Here is a 17,000-nt window from a genome sequence, read left to right on the forward strand (position 1 = left end):
GGACATGTCCCCACCACTTTTTGCCAAAGTCAATTTTGTTCCCACCACTTAGAAATAAAAAATACGGAGTGTCTATTTACAGTACAAATAGCCCGCCTTGTAAGCAGAGGCTATTTGTAATAGCCAAAAATGTAAGAAAGGCACATGCAATCTGGCTGCTCCAGTGGCGTAGAGCGTAAAGCGTGTGTTACTTACTTCATGTCATCGTGGGTTCGGGACTGCTCTTTCCCTATCACATATATCAGATTGTAAAAGCATTTATTTTTAATAAAATAATGAAAATATTTGAAAATGGCTATTCAAGTCATACATGTACTACCAAACATTTTGCGCTCAATGGCACTTTGGTGCTATATTCGTCCTTATTGTTCTCGATATGCTGTTGCTATCGTCTATTGCAAGATTAATTACATTTTGATATTTTTTAACATGGGGAAAACACACATTCGTTTCAGTCAGTGTTGGGTGTAACTAGTTACGAAGTAATTGGCTACTGTAATTTAATAACTTTTACCTTGAAAAAGGAAAGTAAGCGATTACTCAAATTTTTTCTGTAATTTAATTACAGTTACTTCTGATGTAATGTTAAACTAAATACTTTGTGTAATATATGTGTGTGCAATAGTGGAATTGACATTAAAATTCAAAGTCTTACTTTAAAATCCGTGTTTTAATGTATAATTCTCACATTTGTAATACTTTGGTCAGGTAATAATGCTACTTTATGTAGTTTTATATTATTTATTTGAATGAATTAAAAGAGCCGTTTCATGTCTATCCTTGAATCACTTAACTAATCAAGGTTGATAAAGGATATAGAAAGTAATTGGTAATAAGTAATTAAATACTTTTTGGAGAGAGTAATTTGTACAGTAATCTAATTACACAATTGAATATGTATTTAGTAACTAGTAAAAAATTACTTTTTCAGAGTAACTTGCCCAACACTGGTTTCAGTATTTTTTATTTTATCACAAATTAATATGTTTAATTATGTACTGCAGCAGCCATCCTTACATATAATAAAGCACAACATGCTTTAAATAATTTATTGATGAAAACATGATATAGTTTAAAAACAAATGGAAGCAGATCTGATATGTGATGTGAAAATTTAGAAGAGTGAGTTCAGCGGATTCGAACCTGCTTCGAGGCAGAGTCAAAATCATTTGTCATGCATCTTTCTCCCCACCACTTTTCAAAACAAAGTTACGCCACTGTACACTCATGTTGTATAACTTGCGTTAAACATGCAAAGGTGGAGTGTACAGTCTTAGTCACTATTCACTGTATAGAAAAAGCTGCAACGACACTAATTTTGCACGCTTTTGTGGCTTGGTACACATCCGTGAAGAATAGAGTCCCTGTAGATTATTTCTGAAAGCAAGCAAAAGAAATAACAAGTAATGACATTAGCTAGCAAGTTAAAAGTATGTCTAGCCAGTATTATTTTGGGTTACCAGTAGAAGAAATGTTACTTGGCTAAACTTAAATGAGACAAAGTTACACAACCTATTTAACAAATTGTTTATTTAATACAATTATATACAATACAATAGTAATATCAATTAATATTAGTTAAATAAAATAAAATATAAATAGTTATATTATTAGCCACTTGCCAGACAGATCAACAAACACACAGACCGGAAGTTAACTTCCAGCAAACCATCTATAGGTGATTGTGATGAAAATTCTTCTGTTTTCCATTCTACAAAATAAATAACATCATAGGGTTGGAGGAACATAAGGGTTTATACATTATGTCTGAGTTTTCATTTTTGGGTGAACCTGTCCCTTTAATTTTTACATTATTCAGAGACTTTTTATGGAGTTTAAGAGGATGTATTCGTATAAATTCCTACCTGAGCAAAAGGTCTTCCTTCCATTATGCTTGTCAGCTCGCTGTGAAAGTTGAGATGAATTTAATGGTGTCTTAGCACTTTAGCGGTCCTCAGGGGTCAGACAGTGGCGCTGTCAAAAAAAGTCTTAAATTGATATGGGGAACCTGAATGAAGTGCTGTACAACTAATGGAATTCTTTTTTTGGTGTTTTTCTGTCTAATTCTCAACAGTTGGGGATTTACTGTTTATACTGAAAAGCAGCAGTGGTAAGTGCAATTAACTCTTTTCCTAATTGCATAGTCAATCACACACTTCAGCAATGTCTTTTAAGAAAAACACCCAGCTAGAGCTGCAAATTAGAAATGGAGATTAATATGCCCTCTTTTTAATATTTCAGGCTGAAACTTGCTAAGGTTTTGTTCAGCCTAGTACTTGATGCCCATGACTGAATTTCAAATAGGACACTTGAGTGCTTTGGTTTATGAGTATCTACATTTTTTTCTTTCCACAAAAGGTATTTCTGCTGTAAGGGGAATGATTCTCAGCAAGACTGGGTCATCTCCATTATCAGAGTGAAGGTGAGCTTTTTTTGAGCTATAATGTGCAGAGCTAACATTGGGGGGCATTTAAAGGGATAGTTCACCCAAAAATGAAAATTCTGTCATCATTTACTCACGCTCTTGTCATGTCAAACCTGTATGACTTACTTTCTTCTGCAGAACAGAGAAGAAAATATATTGAAGATTGTTGGTAACCGAACAACAGCGGTACCCATTGACGTGCATTGGTTTCGTGTCCGTACAATAGAAATGAATGCCTTTGTTCGGTTACCAACATTCTTCAAAATATCTTCTTTTGTGTTCTGTAGAAGAAAGTAAGTCATACAAGAGTAAATGATGACAGAATTTTCCTTTTTTGGGTGAACTATCCCTTCAAAGAAGCTTTTGATATGTTTTACTGTTTTGTCCCTTGATGCTGCTTCTTCCTGCTTTTTCAGACTAAAACTAACCAACAATGCAAGGCATCGCTAATAAAAAGTACCACAGTTTTACCATGTTTCTTTTTTGTTCTGGAGTACTCTGCATAAATCTGCTATCCATTATGTACCATTGTATATAACGCCATGATACTTCCATATGATATTGTCTCTTTTTCTGTAATGCTGAATTTGTTTTCTCATATAAAGTTCTAAAACAGCTAGCCCTAAAAATGTTTTCAAGGTCACGCACATCCACAGGTATAAATCACATTATCCGCGAGGTCTTTCAGCTGAAATAAGGTTAGGCAAACACTGGTTCCAGCACCATCCTCTTTCGAGGCCTGACTCAGCTTATTCAGCATTAATAACAGAAACCAAAGGCAAGAGATGGCAGAAAAGAAGTAGATGATTTAGCCATTGTTTAGATCTCTCCTCCAATCCCCTTACCCTCTCAGATTTTCCCTGCCCCTCTCTTTCGTCCTAATGCCTCATCCTTATCTACTTCTTACAGGTTCCCTATTTTCATTGTGGTGGTTTATTCATGCTTTTGTGCCTTTGAACTGATACGAGGCTGAAAAACAAAGAGCTCTAGTTTATAATTTTCCCTCTCTTCTGGGAGGAACGGGGTGGAAAGGGGTTTCTTTGTTTTGCAAGCAGCAGAGTAAAAGATGGGGAGAGGAGGGCACGTTCCATAATTCAGTGCACATATTGTCACGTCTCATTATTACATGCTCTGAAAGTGGTTCTGAAGTCCACGCAGGTAGATTAATTGATACTGAGACTCTTCTAACCTCTTACCGCTTCCATTTCACCCGACATTCTGCTTGGCATGGTTTCCATAGAAACTGGAGAGTAGTGCTGGGTAGGTAAAGGGACAGGCAGATGAGACCTTCTGCTGCTAAAATGAGGATGGAGACGTGCGGAACAACTCAAAGGCCACAAAGTCACAGTGGAAAGAATGAGCTGTCTTAGTGAGCGCACCGCTCAGGAATAGGTCCAGAATGTTCCAGCACATTTTTTCCGGCATCATTTAGGTCAGAAAGTTAGTGTTAGTTAGAGAATCTATAGGAGTCTTTTGGTTGCCTGAGACCTAAAACTTAAAAATAAGGCATCGCTTTCTTGGGTTTAAAGCTGCGGTTTCCAGGGTTATGTGACATTTGAAATGAGCAAAAACTTATCGTTGAAGTAATATTGTACATATGTGACCATGTCTGTGGACATAAATCCACTCTACATAATGTAAAGAACATTGTGTAAAAATATAACATTGATATCTTTATGTTGACTGAGTAGGGTCATGCCAAACATTGAAATCAATATTTAGAAAAGCAACTTATTTTGTATGTTTAGTGCAAAATTAATTTAAAGGGACAGTTCACCCAAAAATCTAAATTCTGTCTACATTTACTCATCCTCAAGTTGCTCCAAATCTGTATAAATGTCTTTGTTCTGATGAAAGAAAGATATTTGGAAGAATGCTTCAAACCAAACAGTTCTTGGCCATTATTGACTACTATAGTAGGAAAAAGTGCTTTATAAATTTCATTGTTCTTTTGAACACAAAAGAAGATATTTTGTAGAATGTAGGAAAGCAAACAGTTTTGGGGCACTTTTGACTACCATTGTCATTTTTCCTACTATGGTAGTCAATGGAGGCCAAGAACTGTTTGGTTACAAGCATTCTTCCAAATATCTGAACAAAGAAAGTTATACAGAACAAAGAACGTTTTACAGATTTGGAACAACTTGAGGGTGAGTAAATGATGACAGAATTTTGATTTTTGTAAGTATTTTTATAAAATGAATGAAAATCTGAATGCTATGAATATGAAGATATACATATGAATCTCAAAAAACACTTTGCCGACATAAATATACACATTAACCTATTTTAATGGCCACGACTACTTCGATGCTACTAATATCATAATTTGATTATGTGGCTTTAGTCTGGATTTCACAGACAGGGTCGCATTCAATCACAAAGGAGCACTGTATTGATATTCCTCAAATGAAAGCGTGATCAGTCTTTTCTTTCTTTCAGCAAATACACATTGATTCTTGTGCAGAGCCAACAGGAATCAAGATGCTTTAGGCGTCTCTGATGGAGCATTTCATTTACGCAGAGCCAAAGCTTAAACCTAATCTTACCTACAACACTATTCTTTTACTGGTTCGCAAGCGCTGGTATTTCTTCTAGGAAACACAACTCTAGAGTTTCTAGTTATGCTCAGCTCGCGAATATTTCATTGGCTTGTAGTTGCTCTTTGTAAGTGAAACGTAAACAATTTTTATAAATCATAATCCAATATTGATTGGAAAAGTCATGAAAGAATCATGAAATATGGTACAGTTTCACAGTAGTTCCCTTTATAATTGAAGACCGTGTGTGTTTGCAGCATGGAGGTGACTTGTGGCCTAAAGACCTGAAGCAGAGCGCATCATTACCTTACAACCTGAGCAGAGGAAGAACATCCACGTACAGCACTGCTCAGACCAAACACAACAGAGAGGTCAGACTTAAACACGATTTACACTCACATGAATGTTGAACACAGATCTTTCATTAAGCATTGCTACATGAATTTCTCTAATTAACACTTCCAAAAGAACAGCAGGTTTGGCCATTATCAGCATTGATCTCTATCTTAGTTGACAATTAAACCATATCCCTGTCTGCTTGTCCACAAAACAAGCTCCTGGATATATGCATTAACATAATGCAGATGTAACAAAACAACCTTTAACTCAAATATTCGTGCACTTTCTACCCTATCGTAGGTTAAAGGAAAGTCAGTTCTTAGTACAAGTATAGAAAGTCCAACTACACAAAAGCAAATGACCACCAATAAGAGCGACCAACCAGACTCGACACATAAATTGGCTGGCAGTGAGGACTCTCAGTTTGAGTCCAGGATGGAAATGGTAATTTATGACGCACTGAAATCTAAGCAAGGAGCGTCGCCTCAACAGGACCCCGGCGCTCTTCCACAACTATCTCAGAGGACAGCTGTGGCGTCCAGCAGAGGAGCGCAGTTGCCTCAGAACATCATTAATGAACTAAGTACCGTCCTCAATAAAACAGGACGCTGTCCAAAAGGAAATGACTAAGAGACACAACGACAGAGTCTTGTCTACGGCTCTCAGAGGATCAGGAGGACATGAGGGTTTTGGAACTTAAATTCAAACCATAAAATAGCTTTGTATTAGACTTATTGTCATGTTATAGTCATACCTCATGCACTTTTAAAAAGCCAAAGCTAGACATGTTACTCATTGGATACTCAAAGGAGATGTATAGGTAAATGTAAAAAATGAATTGATCGGGATAAATTTGATCATAAAATGTAAAGATCGACTGGATCCTCTGAAAGATCTTTGGAGAAATTTTCACATCAAGCCATATTTACAATTCAGTATTGAACTTTTGACATTGCTGTAGGTTTTGCATGGTAATTTCACAAGGTTTTAGAAAACACTACCAGAAAACATTGATCCGGCAACATTGAGCTGATTAGAATTGATCCCACCTTTTCCATTTTATGAAGGCGTTTTTTTTTTCATGATGAGCGAAATGAATCATTCTGTTCGTGTTAATCTAGCAAGCCGTTTTTTTGTGACTATCAAGAGAATCTTGTGTCCTTTTATAGTTGGATACAAAAATAACCCACTACTCCAAACCTCCAACATTCTTAAATAATGCATACAAGTACGACAGCGTACACACTGGATATTGTCGCCCAGTTCAATATAAAATATTTATACTTGACATTTTATGTAGATTATGAATCACTTAAGAGTCGCCTGCATCTCGTGTTATTTTTAAAATTGTAATTGTGCACTTGTGCCTGTCGTGAGAACTTCTAACATGCTAAGGACTGTAGCATATGACTAAAAGCTAAATGTCAGTTGTTAAACTGGTTAAATGCAGTGTTTCTGTTGCTGTATATGTTTTTTTAATGTCATCAGTGCTGTAATGAACTTAACAGTTTTCTTTCTGTGTAAAACTCCTCAGTGTTTGTAGAAATATTCTGTAAAAAATGTTCAATGTTTTATGTCTTTTCATGAAAATATGCTGCTGCTGTTACTCTTCATCATATTGTATTTTCCGTGTTTTTTTGTCTGTGTTTGATGTGATTTACTTTCTGTAATCAGCCAGGGGTGTAAGTGACACACCTGTGTCATCTCTCTGGTTTAAGTTTTTATGCCTGAATGAATTTAGTGAGTTTTATAAATGACACCTGTCAAATGTTGACACTTTGAGCACTGCCACATGTTATGGTTTTGATTGAAACACGTCGCTTCTGTGCTCCTGTTACGCAACGCATGTGTGTTTATTCTCGCCTGACTTTACCGCGCTTCCACCTTTGCGTTACAGTTCCGCTCGTGCTGTTGCTTTTCTCTCATTTGAAGGTCACCATATGGCAGGAGTGTGGGGAGTGAAGGGCCTCGAATAATTGAAAACATTATGCGTGACTTTGACACACAAAGGAAGGTCTCCGTGTAATGGTGAAATCCAGGTTTTTACGAATGAATTAGCGGGGATTGCATCTGCTGTTACCCACTGTCTTTTAAAAAAAAGTTTTTTAGTTTAGAATGTTTTGGCTTTGTTTTTTTCCGGGGTTATTATCAGTAACTAACACTATTAAGACATTTGTGTTCATTGAAATCAAATCAAATCTAAGTCTAAAAAGTAATTAAAAAATGTAAACTAAATGACTAAACTTAACCACAATAAACTGAAATAAGTTTAAGTTGAGGCACTAACATTATTAATGTGAAATGAATAAAACTAAAGCTAAAACACAAGTAAAATATAACCTAAATAGCGTCATGAAAATAATATAAATAAAAAATAGAACAAAAAAGTTCAAAACGACAACAACAATACTATACTACTACTACTTATAACATTATTATTATAAGTTATTGTGTACATAATAATAATAATTATTATTATTATAACAAACAAAATAAAATCTAAAGTAATTTTTTGAACACGTTATGGATCCTTTATTTTCAGTAGCTAATGTTTACCTTTATACTCCTGAACAAACTTTACACCCAACTTTCCTGGACTGGCCGTGCCACAGCAGAGCAGGCAAAGCTTCTGAAATAACCTCCACAAAACCCATTTAAAAAGGAGATTAAGCTAATATGACACAAACATTTGCTCATAAAAGATGCAGTGTGTCACCCTTGGCTGTTATTTCTCTGGGGCTTTTGTTTTATCAGTACAAAGCCTATTCACTGTTGTTTAAGACCGGAAAGTAAGCGCCGTTGAAGACCCTCAACCGCCAAGCTTTCAGATTTCATCACTAATGCATAACCTTCCCTCCATGCTATTAGTCAGTAAACATTGAGCAGTCCGGAGAGATTAGAACAGTCAATAAAGCAAGTTAAAGTTTTAATTTACGCAACAAATAGGAAAGGTGGGACAGTATACTTAAGCACACCACAGGCACCAAGTGTCTCTTGTAAGACAATTAATGTCAGACTATTAAAATGATGGATTTAAGAGCTTTATGGGATAAATTTGTTAGTTGTTAGTGTAGGAAGAGTGCCAAATTGTAATGTTATTTACAGTTTATTGTTTATTTTGTTGTTGTAAGAGTTTGTTCTAAAAGGTGTGCTGTGCTTGTTAGGACAATGGGTTGGGGGTTAAAAATACCCCCAAAATAATGTTTCATCTCAATGGAAGTCAATGGGTGCTATTAAGTTTTTTTTTAATATCTTTTGTGTTCCAGAAAGTGGGTCAGTAAAGGCTAAAAGTGCTTTCATTTACAGCCTGATCTGAAAACAGTGAAAGTGTATGTCCTCATAAATATTGTAACGTGTGTTTGGTGTCCTGCAAGTGGACTTTCACTTCCAAACGGAGACCATTGTGCCCACAGCATAAACACAGACACCGATCTTCATCCTAAACTGGATATTGGCCACTCCAATTGGACACACTGTCATATTGCCACTTGCCAGCTGAGAGGCGATGAGCTGAAATTACCATGATGATGGGAAAACCAAGAGAACTCTGTAGACAACATGTTTAGTGTATAAAATAACGCAATCTTATCTGAAAATGATGCTAAATTGCATTCATCACATCCTGTTTGTTTGTGCACTTCGATTACATACTGTTGCGGCAATTTCCTGTATTATTCACACTTCAGTAAATTCATGCCTGTGTTCTCCAGCGCCTTCCGCTGGGGTCGGAGGTTAAATACCCATTGTTACGTTATACGGTGCATCTAATCAACAGAGCCTGAGCGTAATGAAAGTCAGTGAACATACTGTATGTGTACCGCTAACAGATAATAAACTGGTATTCTCTCAAAATTATTCGCGGATGAAATGAGATTTAGGGGGTTAGGAATCATTACAAGGCTTATCTTATCAAAATTAATAACCCTATGATACTGCACCAGTTGTTCACTTGGCACAAGCGTGCAGATTCGTTATCGCAATGTGCATCGCCACAATCCCTCCCTTCTCTGTCTCAATGCGCCTCTTATCTGATGTAAATAAAACAACTCTCGTCAGACAGCAAGATTTCTGATTGGCCACAGACGTACAATAGTGGCTAATTAGCAGCTGAAAGACAATGTAGGACTGATGGGAGATCATATCAGCACCCACACAAGTGAACATGTTCAAAAAACCAGGATTACTTTAACACGGAGTGTAAGTGAGGAAAGATGGGAGAGAAAGAGACAATCAAAGGGAAGAGGGATAATCAGGGAAGTATTATAAAACAGAAGTGATGTTTAAATACTGTATGTGCAATGGGGTCCAAAAGTTTGGCACTGCGTTGCAAATCTGTGATTGAAAAGTAAATGTATACCTTAAAATAAATGAGTGAATTTTTGACATTGACTGTATTATCAAGGCCAGATTTCCTTGCTTATATGCTTTTTGGAACATTCTCAAATCATGCTGGGAAAACATGGATCATCGGGTTTTACTAGTAAATTGCATGTTATCATTAAACGCCAATATACCAAATAAGCAATTCACGTACATTTTTGAAGGTCCAATGTGTAATTTTTTGGAGGCTCTATTGACAGAAATGCAATATAATAAACATAACAATGTCTTCAGAGGTGTATAAAGACCTTACCTAATGAAGCGTTATGATTTTATTACCTTAGAATGAGCTATTTCTATCTACACCGCGGGTCCGCTTGCATTGAATTCACCGTGTTGTTTCTACAGTAGCCCTAAACGGACAACCTGCTCTGCAGAGCGCGTTTCATAAATATGTTATTTCCTTCGGCAAAGAAGCAAAAATTGAATCTTAGTTCTGTGTCGGCCACCGTAGTGCTGCGAAAGGGGAGGGGGGTGGAGTGAGCCGTTGGTTCAACCTCACCACTGGATGCCGCTAAATTTCATACACTGGACCTTTACAGTATATCACCTTCTTTAGATTGCTGAAACATTTTAATAAATTATAAAAGCATTTCAGCTGTCTCAGACCTTTAGAATTTTATATGTAAACACTAAATAAATGCGTGTCCGTATGCATATACAACATCTCACTGTTTAACTTTGCTTTGATCGTTCAGTCATTAGAGTCATTGTGGCATGCATGACTGAGAGCTGGGTAACTACGGCAACAGTAAATGATTTTATTATGGTAGCCTCTGACATCAATTTGTCACTGACTGCATCACTGATGCCCTGTGCTTGCATTTAGATAACAAACTCTAGCTGCATTCACTCTGTCAAATTTATGCTGCCAGTGATACACCCATCGCAAGCCAGACTAATACTTTAACCTAATTTGTCGGAGCATTTATCATCTGTTTACCCGTTCACTCGGTCTCGCTCGCACACCGTCGAGCTCTTCTAAAGGCTAAGCAACCGCAGATTTTTTTCCGGTCATGATGGAAAGGCAATCAAAAACATTAGCTATTTTTAAGATAAAATTGATCGCAGGGCACAGTGACCAAACCCTTAAACCTTGTTCAAATTAAACCCTCTTCCCAAAAGTTGATCTTAGCTGGGAATTTGACTGCCCTTCAGTCACACTCTTTGGGGAGTCAACTATTAAATTGGAATCATTATTTTATGAGAAAAAAAAAAAGTATTTCTGAAATATCTTGCTGAGTCTTGGCTGACTTTTAGTAACCTTCCCTGTTATGTAGTCACAGATCTGCTATTTCGAAACTTTCTCCGCCGCAGTTTTGGCGCTAATAAGACTTTCTCTTCAGTCTTAATTAGCATTATCTACTAGTGTTTACACAGGCAGGCGATTCAGGTCATAGACAAACTAGGACAGGAGTGGAGTTCCTGCTTATTTTTCTGCATTTGTTTGCAATCTTGAGGAGCGGGAGGATGGATAAATTCTCATTGTGGCTGTTGATTGGATGCTGAAAGACTAGATGATAGTGAATAATTAATGGTATAGTTTCACTATGAGCCTGTCGGGTGATATCTTTAAACTCCTTAGACTTCAGCCTGATTTGTGTTTCTCCATCTCCTACTTGAACATGGCACAGACAGATGTCCACTAGATTTGCATCTAAATAATAAATGAACAAAGGAAACCAACCCACAAAGGGTCAACATAATAAAGGGTCAACTTGCTGTCTACTGTACATCCAGGGTTTTGAACCAGTGGGGCCCCGAGGCTCTGAAGATATTGCAGATACTTTATAAAGAGAAAAAAAGCAATTCCTTGAAAAGAATGACATATTTATATAAAAAGCAGAGGAAAACAATAAGAGACCATATCAAAATTATTTGCAGTTTTTCTGAATTTACTGTGTGTTAAGTCAACGAAACTACAAAAAATATTTATCCCAAATTTCAAATTAAAATTCTATTTGCATTTATTTGTAGAAAATAATACTGGAGAACCTGGTCAAAATAACAGAAATACAACTTCTAAGCAATACAACAGTAATATTAGTACATGTTTATTTAGCAAACGTTCAAGAAATGTCATGACCTCGATTTTTATCACAGTTTTCATGTGTCTTGTCATGCTGTTTGTCTTACACATTGGTGTTGAATGACTTTGTCACTCCTGGGGTTTTATTTTGTTGAAATTCAACAGACACTGGACTGGACTTATCTTAATGAAGGATTGCGTTTACACATGGCTACCCATGTCAATCCAGACCCCTCCAACGCTGTCGCATCCTCCGACAGTAAATACTTAAAATAAATGAAACTGGAGAAAGCTGAACCAAACAGATATCCACAAGTGAAAGAGATATGGTGGAACCATTTCTCATACCTGGAAGTGTTTGAGAATGAAACCTATTGTGAGACTGCCTCCGTAATTTGTCACATCAGCTTTAAGTCTGGGGCTGAAAAACGACCAGCGACCGGCACAACAAAGAGCATTCAACCAGGTTTTGTCCTGTGTGTTTGCCGTGTTGTTTCTGATTGTTTGATGAATGAAGATGGCACATGTTGGTGCGTGTAGAATCGCGGTTACTTACAAACCCACGCACTTTGGTTGTTTCTCATTATAGTACCTCCTAGTTCTCTAACAAGTAAATCGGTATATGAGTGATCCAGGGAGTGGACTGAGATGCTCATACACTCACATGCACGTACTCAGATCTATGCATGACGCAGAAAACAAGTTATTCTTGTTGGGAAACCGAATATGATTACAATGATAGATTAAGTTAGAGAGAGAGAATGCAGAAAGCAGAGGTGACGGGCTCGGCCGAGAAACTAAGTAAATGAGGATTAATTACTGAGATTAGCACATGCTTGTGTGCGGAGGAACTCTGAGCTCACAAATTGCTGTCTATTGTATGTGCAATAGAGTAAGAAAGAAGAGAGAAATGTTGGAAGGTTACAGATGAAAAATATGGAACAGAATAGCAGAATGTGAACAAGCAGGCTCGCCATGCTACTTTTAAAACTGTTATGCACAATGCTACGTCTCATACAAGCCTCGGTTAATTCTTTATTTTTCCCCTGTTTTTCAAGAGTGAATCATGCTTGTTTTTGTGAGACACAAAACAGATTGAATCAACCGAAGCATCTAAAAGCTAATAGTCTCAATACAATGCTAGTCACAGTCTATCGTCTCCATTCGCCATCTAGCATCTTTTGCTACATGCTCAAGTTAACAGTCGTGGTCTCCATATTCCCTGCAATTACGGGACGTTAGCTACAATTGCACATCCCGTCCGACTCTCTTTAATTCAGTGGAACAGTGTATGTAGCCTCACGCTAGCAGGAAATTGAGTTAGTACAGAAGTATTGATTTGTATTTACTCTGAAGCATCACTCCACAGAATCCCAGAGCCAGACTGGTTTTAGCTTCCTAATTCTGCATTATAGAGAAGCGGAGATTGACGGACAGTGTTAATTGAGAGATATGTGTGCTAACATTTGTAGGGACGAAACAGATAACTAACCCGATGTAAAAAAAGCAGGTAGGTCTATATAAATTATTGATGATGACATGCAAAAATCTAGTGCGCATTGACAGATCTGTGCTCACTCAAACATCACTCTATTAACAAAGCAATGCACATTAAAACAGATTGAAAATCTGTGCGATGCCATCTGAATGAATATGTTCACACAGCTGGGACTCAGAAAGTGATGTAGGTCTACACCCAGGGCTGCATGTGCTTTTGTCCTTTAACATACAATCTCTACGACAAACTGTGGAGTCATTTTAAGGATGTTTTAGATATCATACGTACCCCTACCGTCATCTTGTATATAATCCATCTGCCATCTTAACTCATTTGCCACTGGCTGTTTACATACTTTATAACACATCTCTCTTTCTTGTTTCAAATATTGAGTTTTGTCATGTGTAAGTTTATGTCAGCCATTTTGAGCTTGTGCCAGGAAAGACTAAACCAGGGCTAAACTATTCAAACTGAGACGCATTCTCAGTGGCGTAACTTTGTTTTGAAAAGTGGTGGGGACAAAGATGACAAAAACAATATTTTTATAAATGATAACTGGTAATAACTCATTGGGAATATTTATCATATATAGTAGGCGGTCCATCCATTGGCTACTCTGCTTTTCGACTCCAGCTCTCACAGTATGTACGTGGTTCCCAAACTGTCATTTGGGGAAGGTCACTTGGCTGTTGCGGTGCACTACACTTAAAAACAGTCTATTGCTATGGCTAAAAATGTCACTTATTCTTTGGTTTACGCGTTTTTGTGCTTGGACACTGGATGCACGCATTTTTATACTGGATGCGTTTCTGAAGTAGTGGCTCTCGGTCTTCTGCAAATATAACTTACGAGTGTGAGCAACGGGAGATGGTGAGAAAGCGGCACATACGGCGTTTTCCACGAGTTTTAGATGTTAATGGCCCCTAAACAATACACACCTTCCGCAAGCATTTCTTAATTTCTTCCAAAAAGCGGTGGCCACTTTGCGCATTCTATGAAAGATTCCTTGCTTGTGCAAATTTCATTGCTATTATAGTTTAAAGGGTAGTTCACCCAAAAATGGAAATTCTGTCATGAATTATTCACTCTCTAGTTGTTTCAAACCTGTGTAAATGTCTTTGTTTGAACACAAAGAAATATATTTGGATGAATGCTTGCAACCAAACAGTTCTTGGACCCCATTGACTACCATAGTAGGTAAAATTACAATGGTAGTCAAAGGTGCCCCAGAACTTTTTGCTGTCCTACATTCTTCAAAATATCTTATTGTTCAACAGAACAATAAATAAATCAATAAGAAATAACTATGGTAGTCATGGTGTTTTGGATACAAGCATTCTTCCAAATATCTTTCTCTGTGTTCATCAGAACAAAGAAATGTATACAGATTTGGAACAACCAAATGATGAAATAATTTTTATTTTGGGGTGAACTATACCTTTAACCACCAAATTTGTTATTTTGTTGCATATTCCTTGTATTTAAATTAAAAAAATTGTAAACTACTTATTAAAAGTATGAATAGGAGATGATTAATATCTAATTACAAGTCACTTCCATCTCAGATATTTTGGGAAAAGTATTACAACATGTCTGCATAGTATTGCATTATATTCTGCACATTTTATCCATTGAAGCACAAACTGAATGTTCATAGGCAGGTGAAGTTAATTTATTTGATCTCAAAACAAGTTACAGTGTGTGTTTGAGAGTGTGAAAGCGATAGAGACTGAAATGATATCTCTGTGAGCTAAAGAGAGACTGACCCAAATTTCTTTTGACATGTGTTCACAGCTGCCACTTAAACATTTCCCTTTAAAGACATAAATTACTCTCCCCCCTCTCTACCCCGCTCTCTCTCTATTAGTCTTTTTTTTTACTGTCAACACAATTTCAATAACACCTTTAAAACATAGCGGCGGTGGAAGACTTAATTAGAAAAGTTTTGTTCACATAGAATAAAAGAATATTTGCATGTGAAACATCTGGACCCTTTTCATGCATTTTCCAGCAAACAAAGAGGGGGAGACGCAGACCCGGCCTCTGAGCCAAGCACACAGTGATTATTGAACGAGTCTCTTTATAAACACTCTCCTACCCTTAATGGGGGCTTTTTAGTGGCTTCCTTGCTGCGATCAATTTGGTCCCTATAACAGTCAGACCGAATTTGCCAGCGGACGCTAGGCGGTTGGCCTGGTGTGATTGGAAGGCATCCGTTTCAAGAGGGATTTTGGAAGATGAGGGCAGTTTTTGCACAATTAGACGAGCAAATTAAAAGTGGCGGAAACTGTGTGTTTGCCCGAGGGGCTCTTCTAGCCGTCACTCCCCCAGCTTCCCTCTGTTCTTTGTTTCTTCCAGAGAATTCCCTTCCTCCATTTATTGTGCTTGGGTTTTGGGCTTGGCACGAGTTTTCTCTCTGCAGCTGCCATGACTATCTGTCAGCATTTTGTTCAGTTCTTCTGCTTGTGCGGGTAAACTTTTCTTGTAGCCTAACTGTGATGTGTATGTGTGGGTGTGTGTTCTTGAGGGAGAAATGGTTTCTGTTTGAAAGCCAGGCAAAATTGTATTTTATATTCGGTCGCTTTGATGCAGAAATACCATCCGTGTGTGTGTGCATACACACATACATCTCTATATATTGTATTGAAAAATAGCCACTGTAAACTACTGAAGAGAGAAGTTTTTGAATGGAAACTGTGAGATAATGCTTTGCCTGAATTGATTCCTCCTGGGCCAGTGTTTTCAGATTTACACCGTTCCCACCTGTGTTTTCCATCTTCCCAGCGACAACATGTGGCTTTGTGTGTGTCTGTTTGTGAACAATATTAGAAAGTAAATTATTTACAATGTTCTGTTGACATTTCAGGTTGACCTTTATGTTAAAAAAAAGTTGGCATGAAAAGCGAGGTACCCCATTAATGGGCGATTCTGTGTGCTCTGCCAATTTTAAAGTCCATTAAGTTTGTTAGCCTCCCAGCACATCAAATATAAAGCATTGTTCTACCCAGACAACCCAAAGGCTAATTGCAATTTCAAAGAGGATTTGAAGGCAATAAAGTTGCATTTAGAATGCCGTTTGAGTGCGAGCAAGCCTTTTGTTTCAAAATAAATAAGGTGAGGGAAAAGGTCCAGTGTAGCTGGGTTTCTCAATGCACCGCACAAAGGTTTTTGGTGCACCAAATGTAAAATATTGAGTGCACTTCACTGCCTTGATATATCAGCTGAATCTCAAACAAGCATTTGAAAAGCCATTTGAAGTGATTAAATATCAATGGGTTAGCATTTAGCATGTGATGTTGAAGAATTAGTAAATGAATCATGATATTGACATAGCAAAATAAGAAGCAATGCTGTTTTATTGACATGTTTATTATTCACAGTTTACAATTTTTTTTCAAATAAAAATAAAGAATTCCTAAAGTGAGTGTAGTGTTGGGCTGACATTTTCTGATTGTGCCCGCAACAGCTAAAAGAAACCGTAAGAAATAAGCTGTGTTAAGCCATTTTAAAGAACGCCTCCAGCAGCGCAGAGACAGAGTAATTGAATGATAGTGTGCACGCTCGCATGGAAACTGTCCATGGTGCTGAAATTGGAGCATTTGGGCAAGCAAGTCCTTCAGCCAGAAATGAGGAGAAGATCATAAATGCGATTACCTCACAGCTCTTACAGGTAAAAACCAAAAAAATTGGTATGTTTCACATATGATTGAAGATTTTCACTACATTGGTAAGTAGGCTGTGCATAAGGAATACAATCCTCAATGAAAGAAAATAAGAACAAAAGTGTAA

General features: G+C 37.3%; 1 protein-coding gene across 2 annotated transcripts in view; it reads left to right on the forward strand.

Moving 5' to 3' along the window:
- The window catches only part of arap2 (ArfGAP with RhoGAP domain, ankyrin repeat and PH domain 2), an 82,794-nt gene extending 70,988 nt beyond the window's left edge, over window positions 1-11,806 (forward strand). Inside the window, exons 30-33 of one of the 2 annotated variants that reach the window (XM_057330749.1) lie at window positions 2,075-2,110; window positions 2,359-2,422; window positions 5,223-5,336; window positions 5,605-11,805. In XM_057330749.1, coding sequence (XP_057186732.1) covers window positions 2,075-2,110; window positions 2,359-2,422; window positions 5,223-5,336; window positions 5,605-5,934 — 544 coding nt within the window. In that variant the 3' untranslated portion in view covers window positions 5,935-11,805. Of the gene's footprint in view, window positions 1-2,074; window positions 2,111-2,358; window positions 2,423-5,222; window positions 5,337-5,604 lie in introns of both variants that reach the window. The other variant, XM_057330757.1, reaches the window with a different exon arrangement.
- The last annotated feature ends 5,194 nt before the right edge of the window (window positions 11,807-17,000 follow it).

This window comes from Triplophysa rosa, linkage group LG1 (assembly GCF_024868665.1).
Source record: "Triplophysa rosa linkage group LG1, Trosa_1v2, whole genome shotgun sequence".
NCBI classification, from domain to species: domain Eukaryota; kingdom Metazoa; phylum Chordata; class Actinopteri; order Cypriniformes; family Nemacheilidae; genus Triplophysa; species Triplophysa rosa.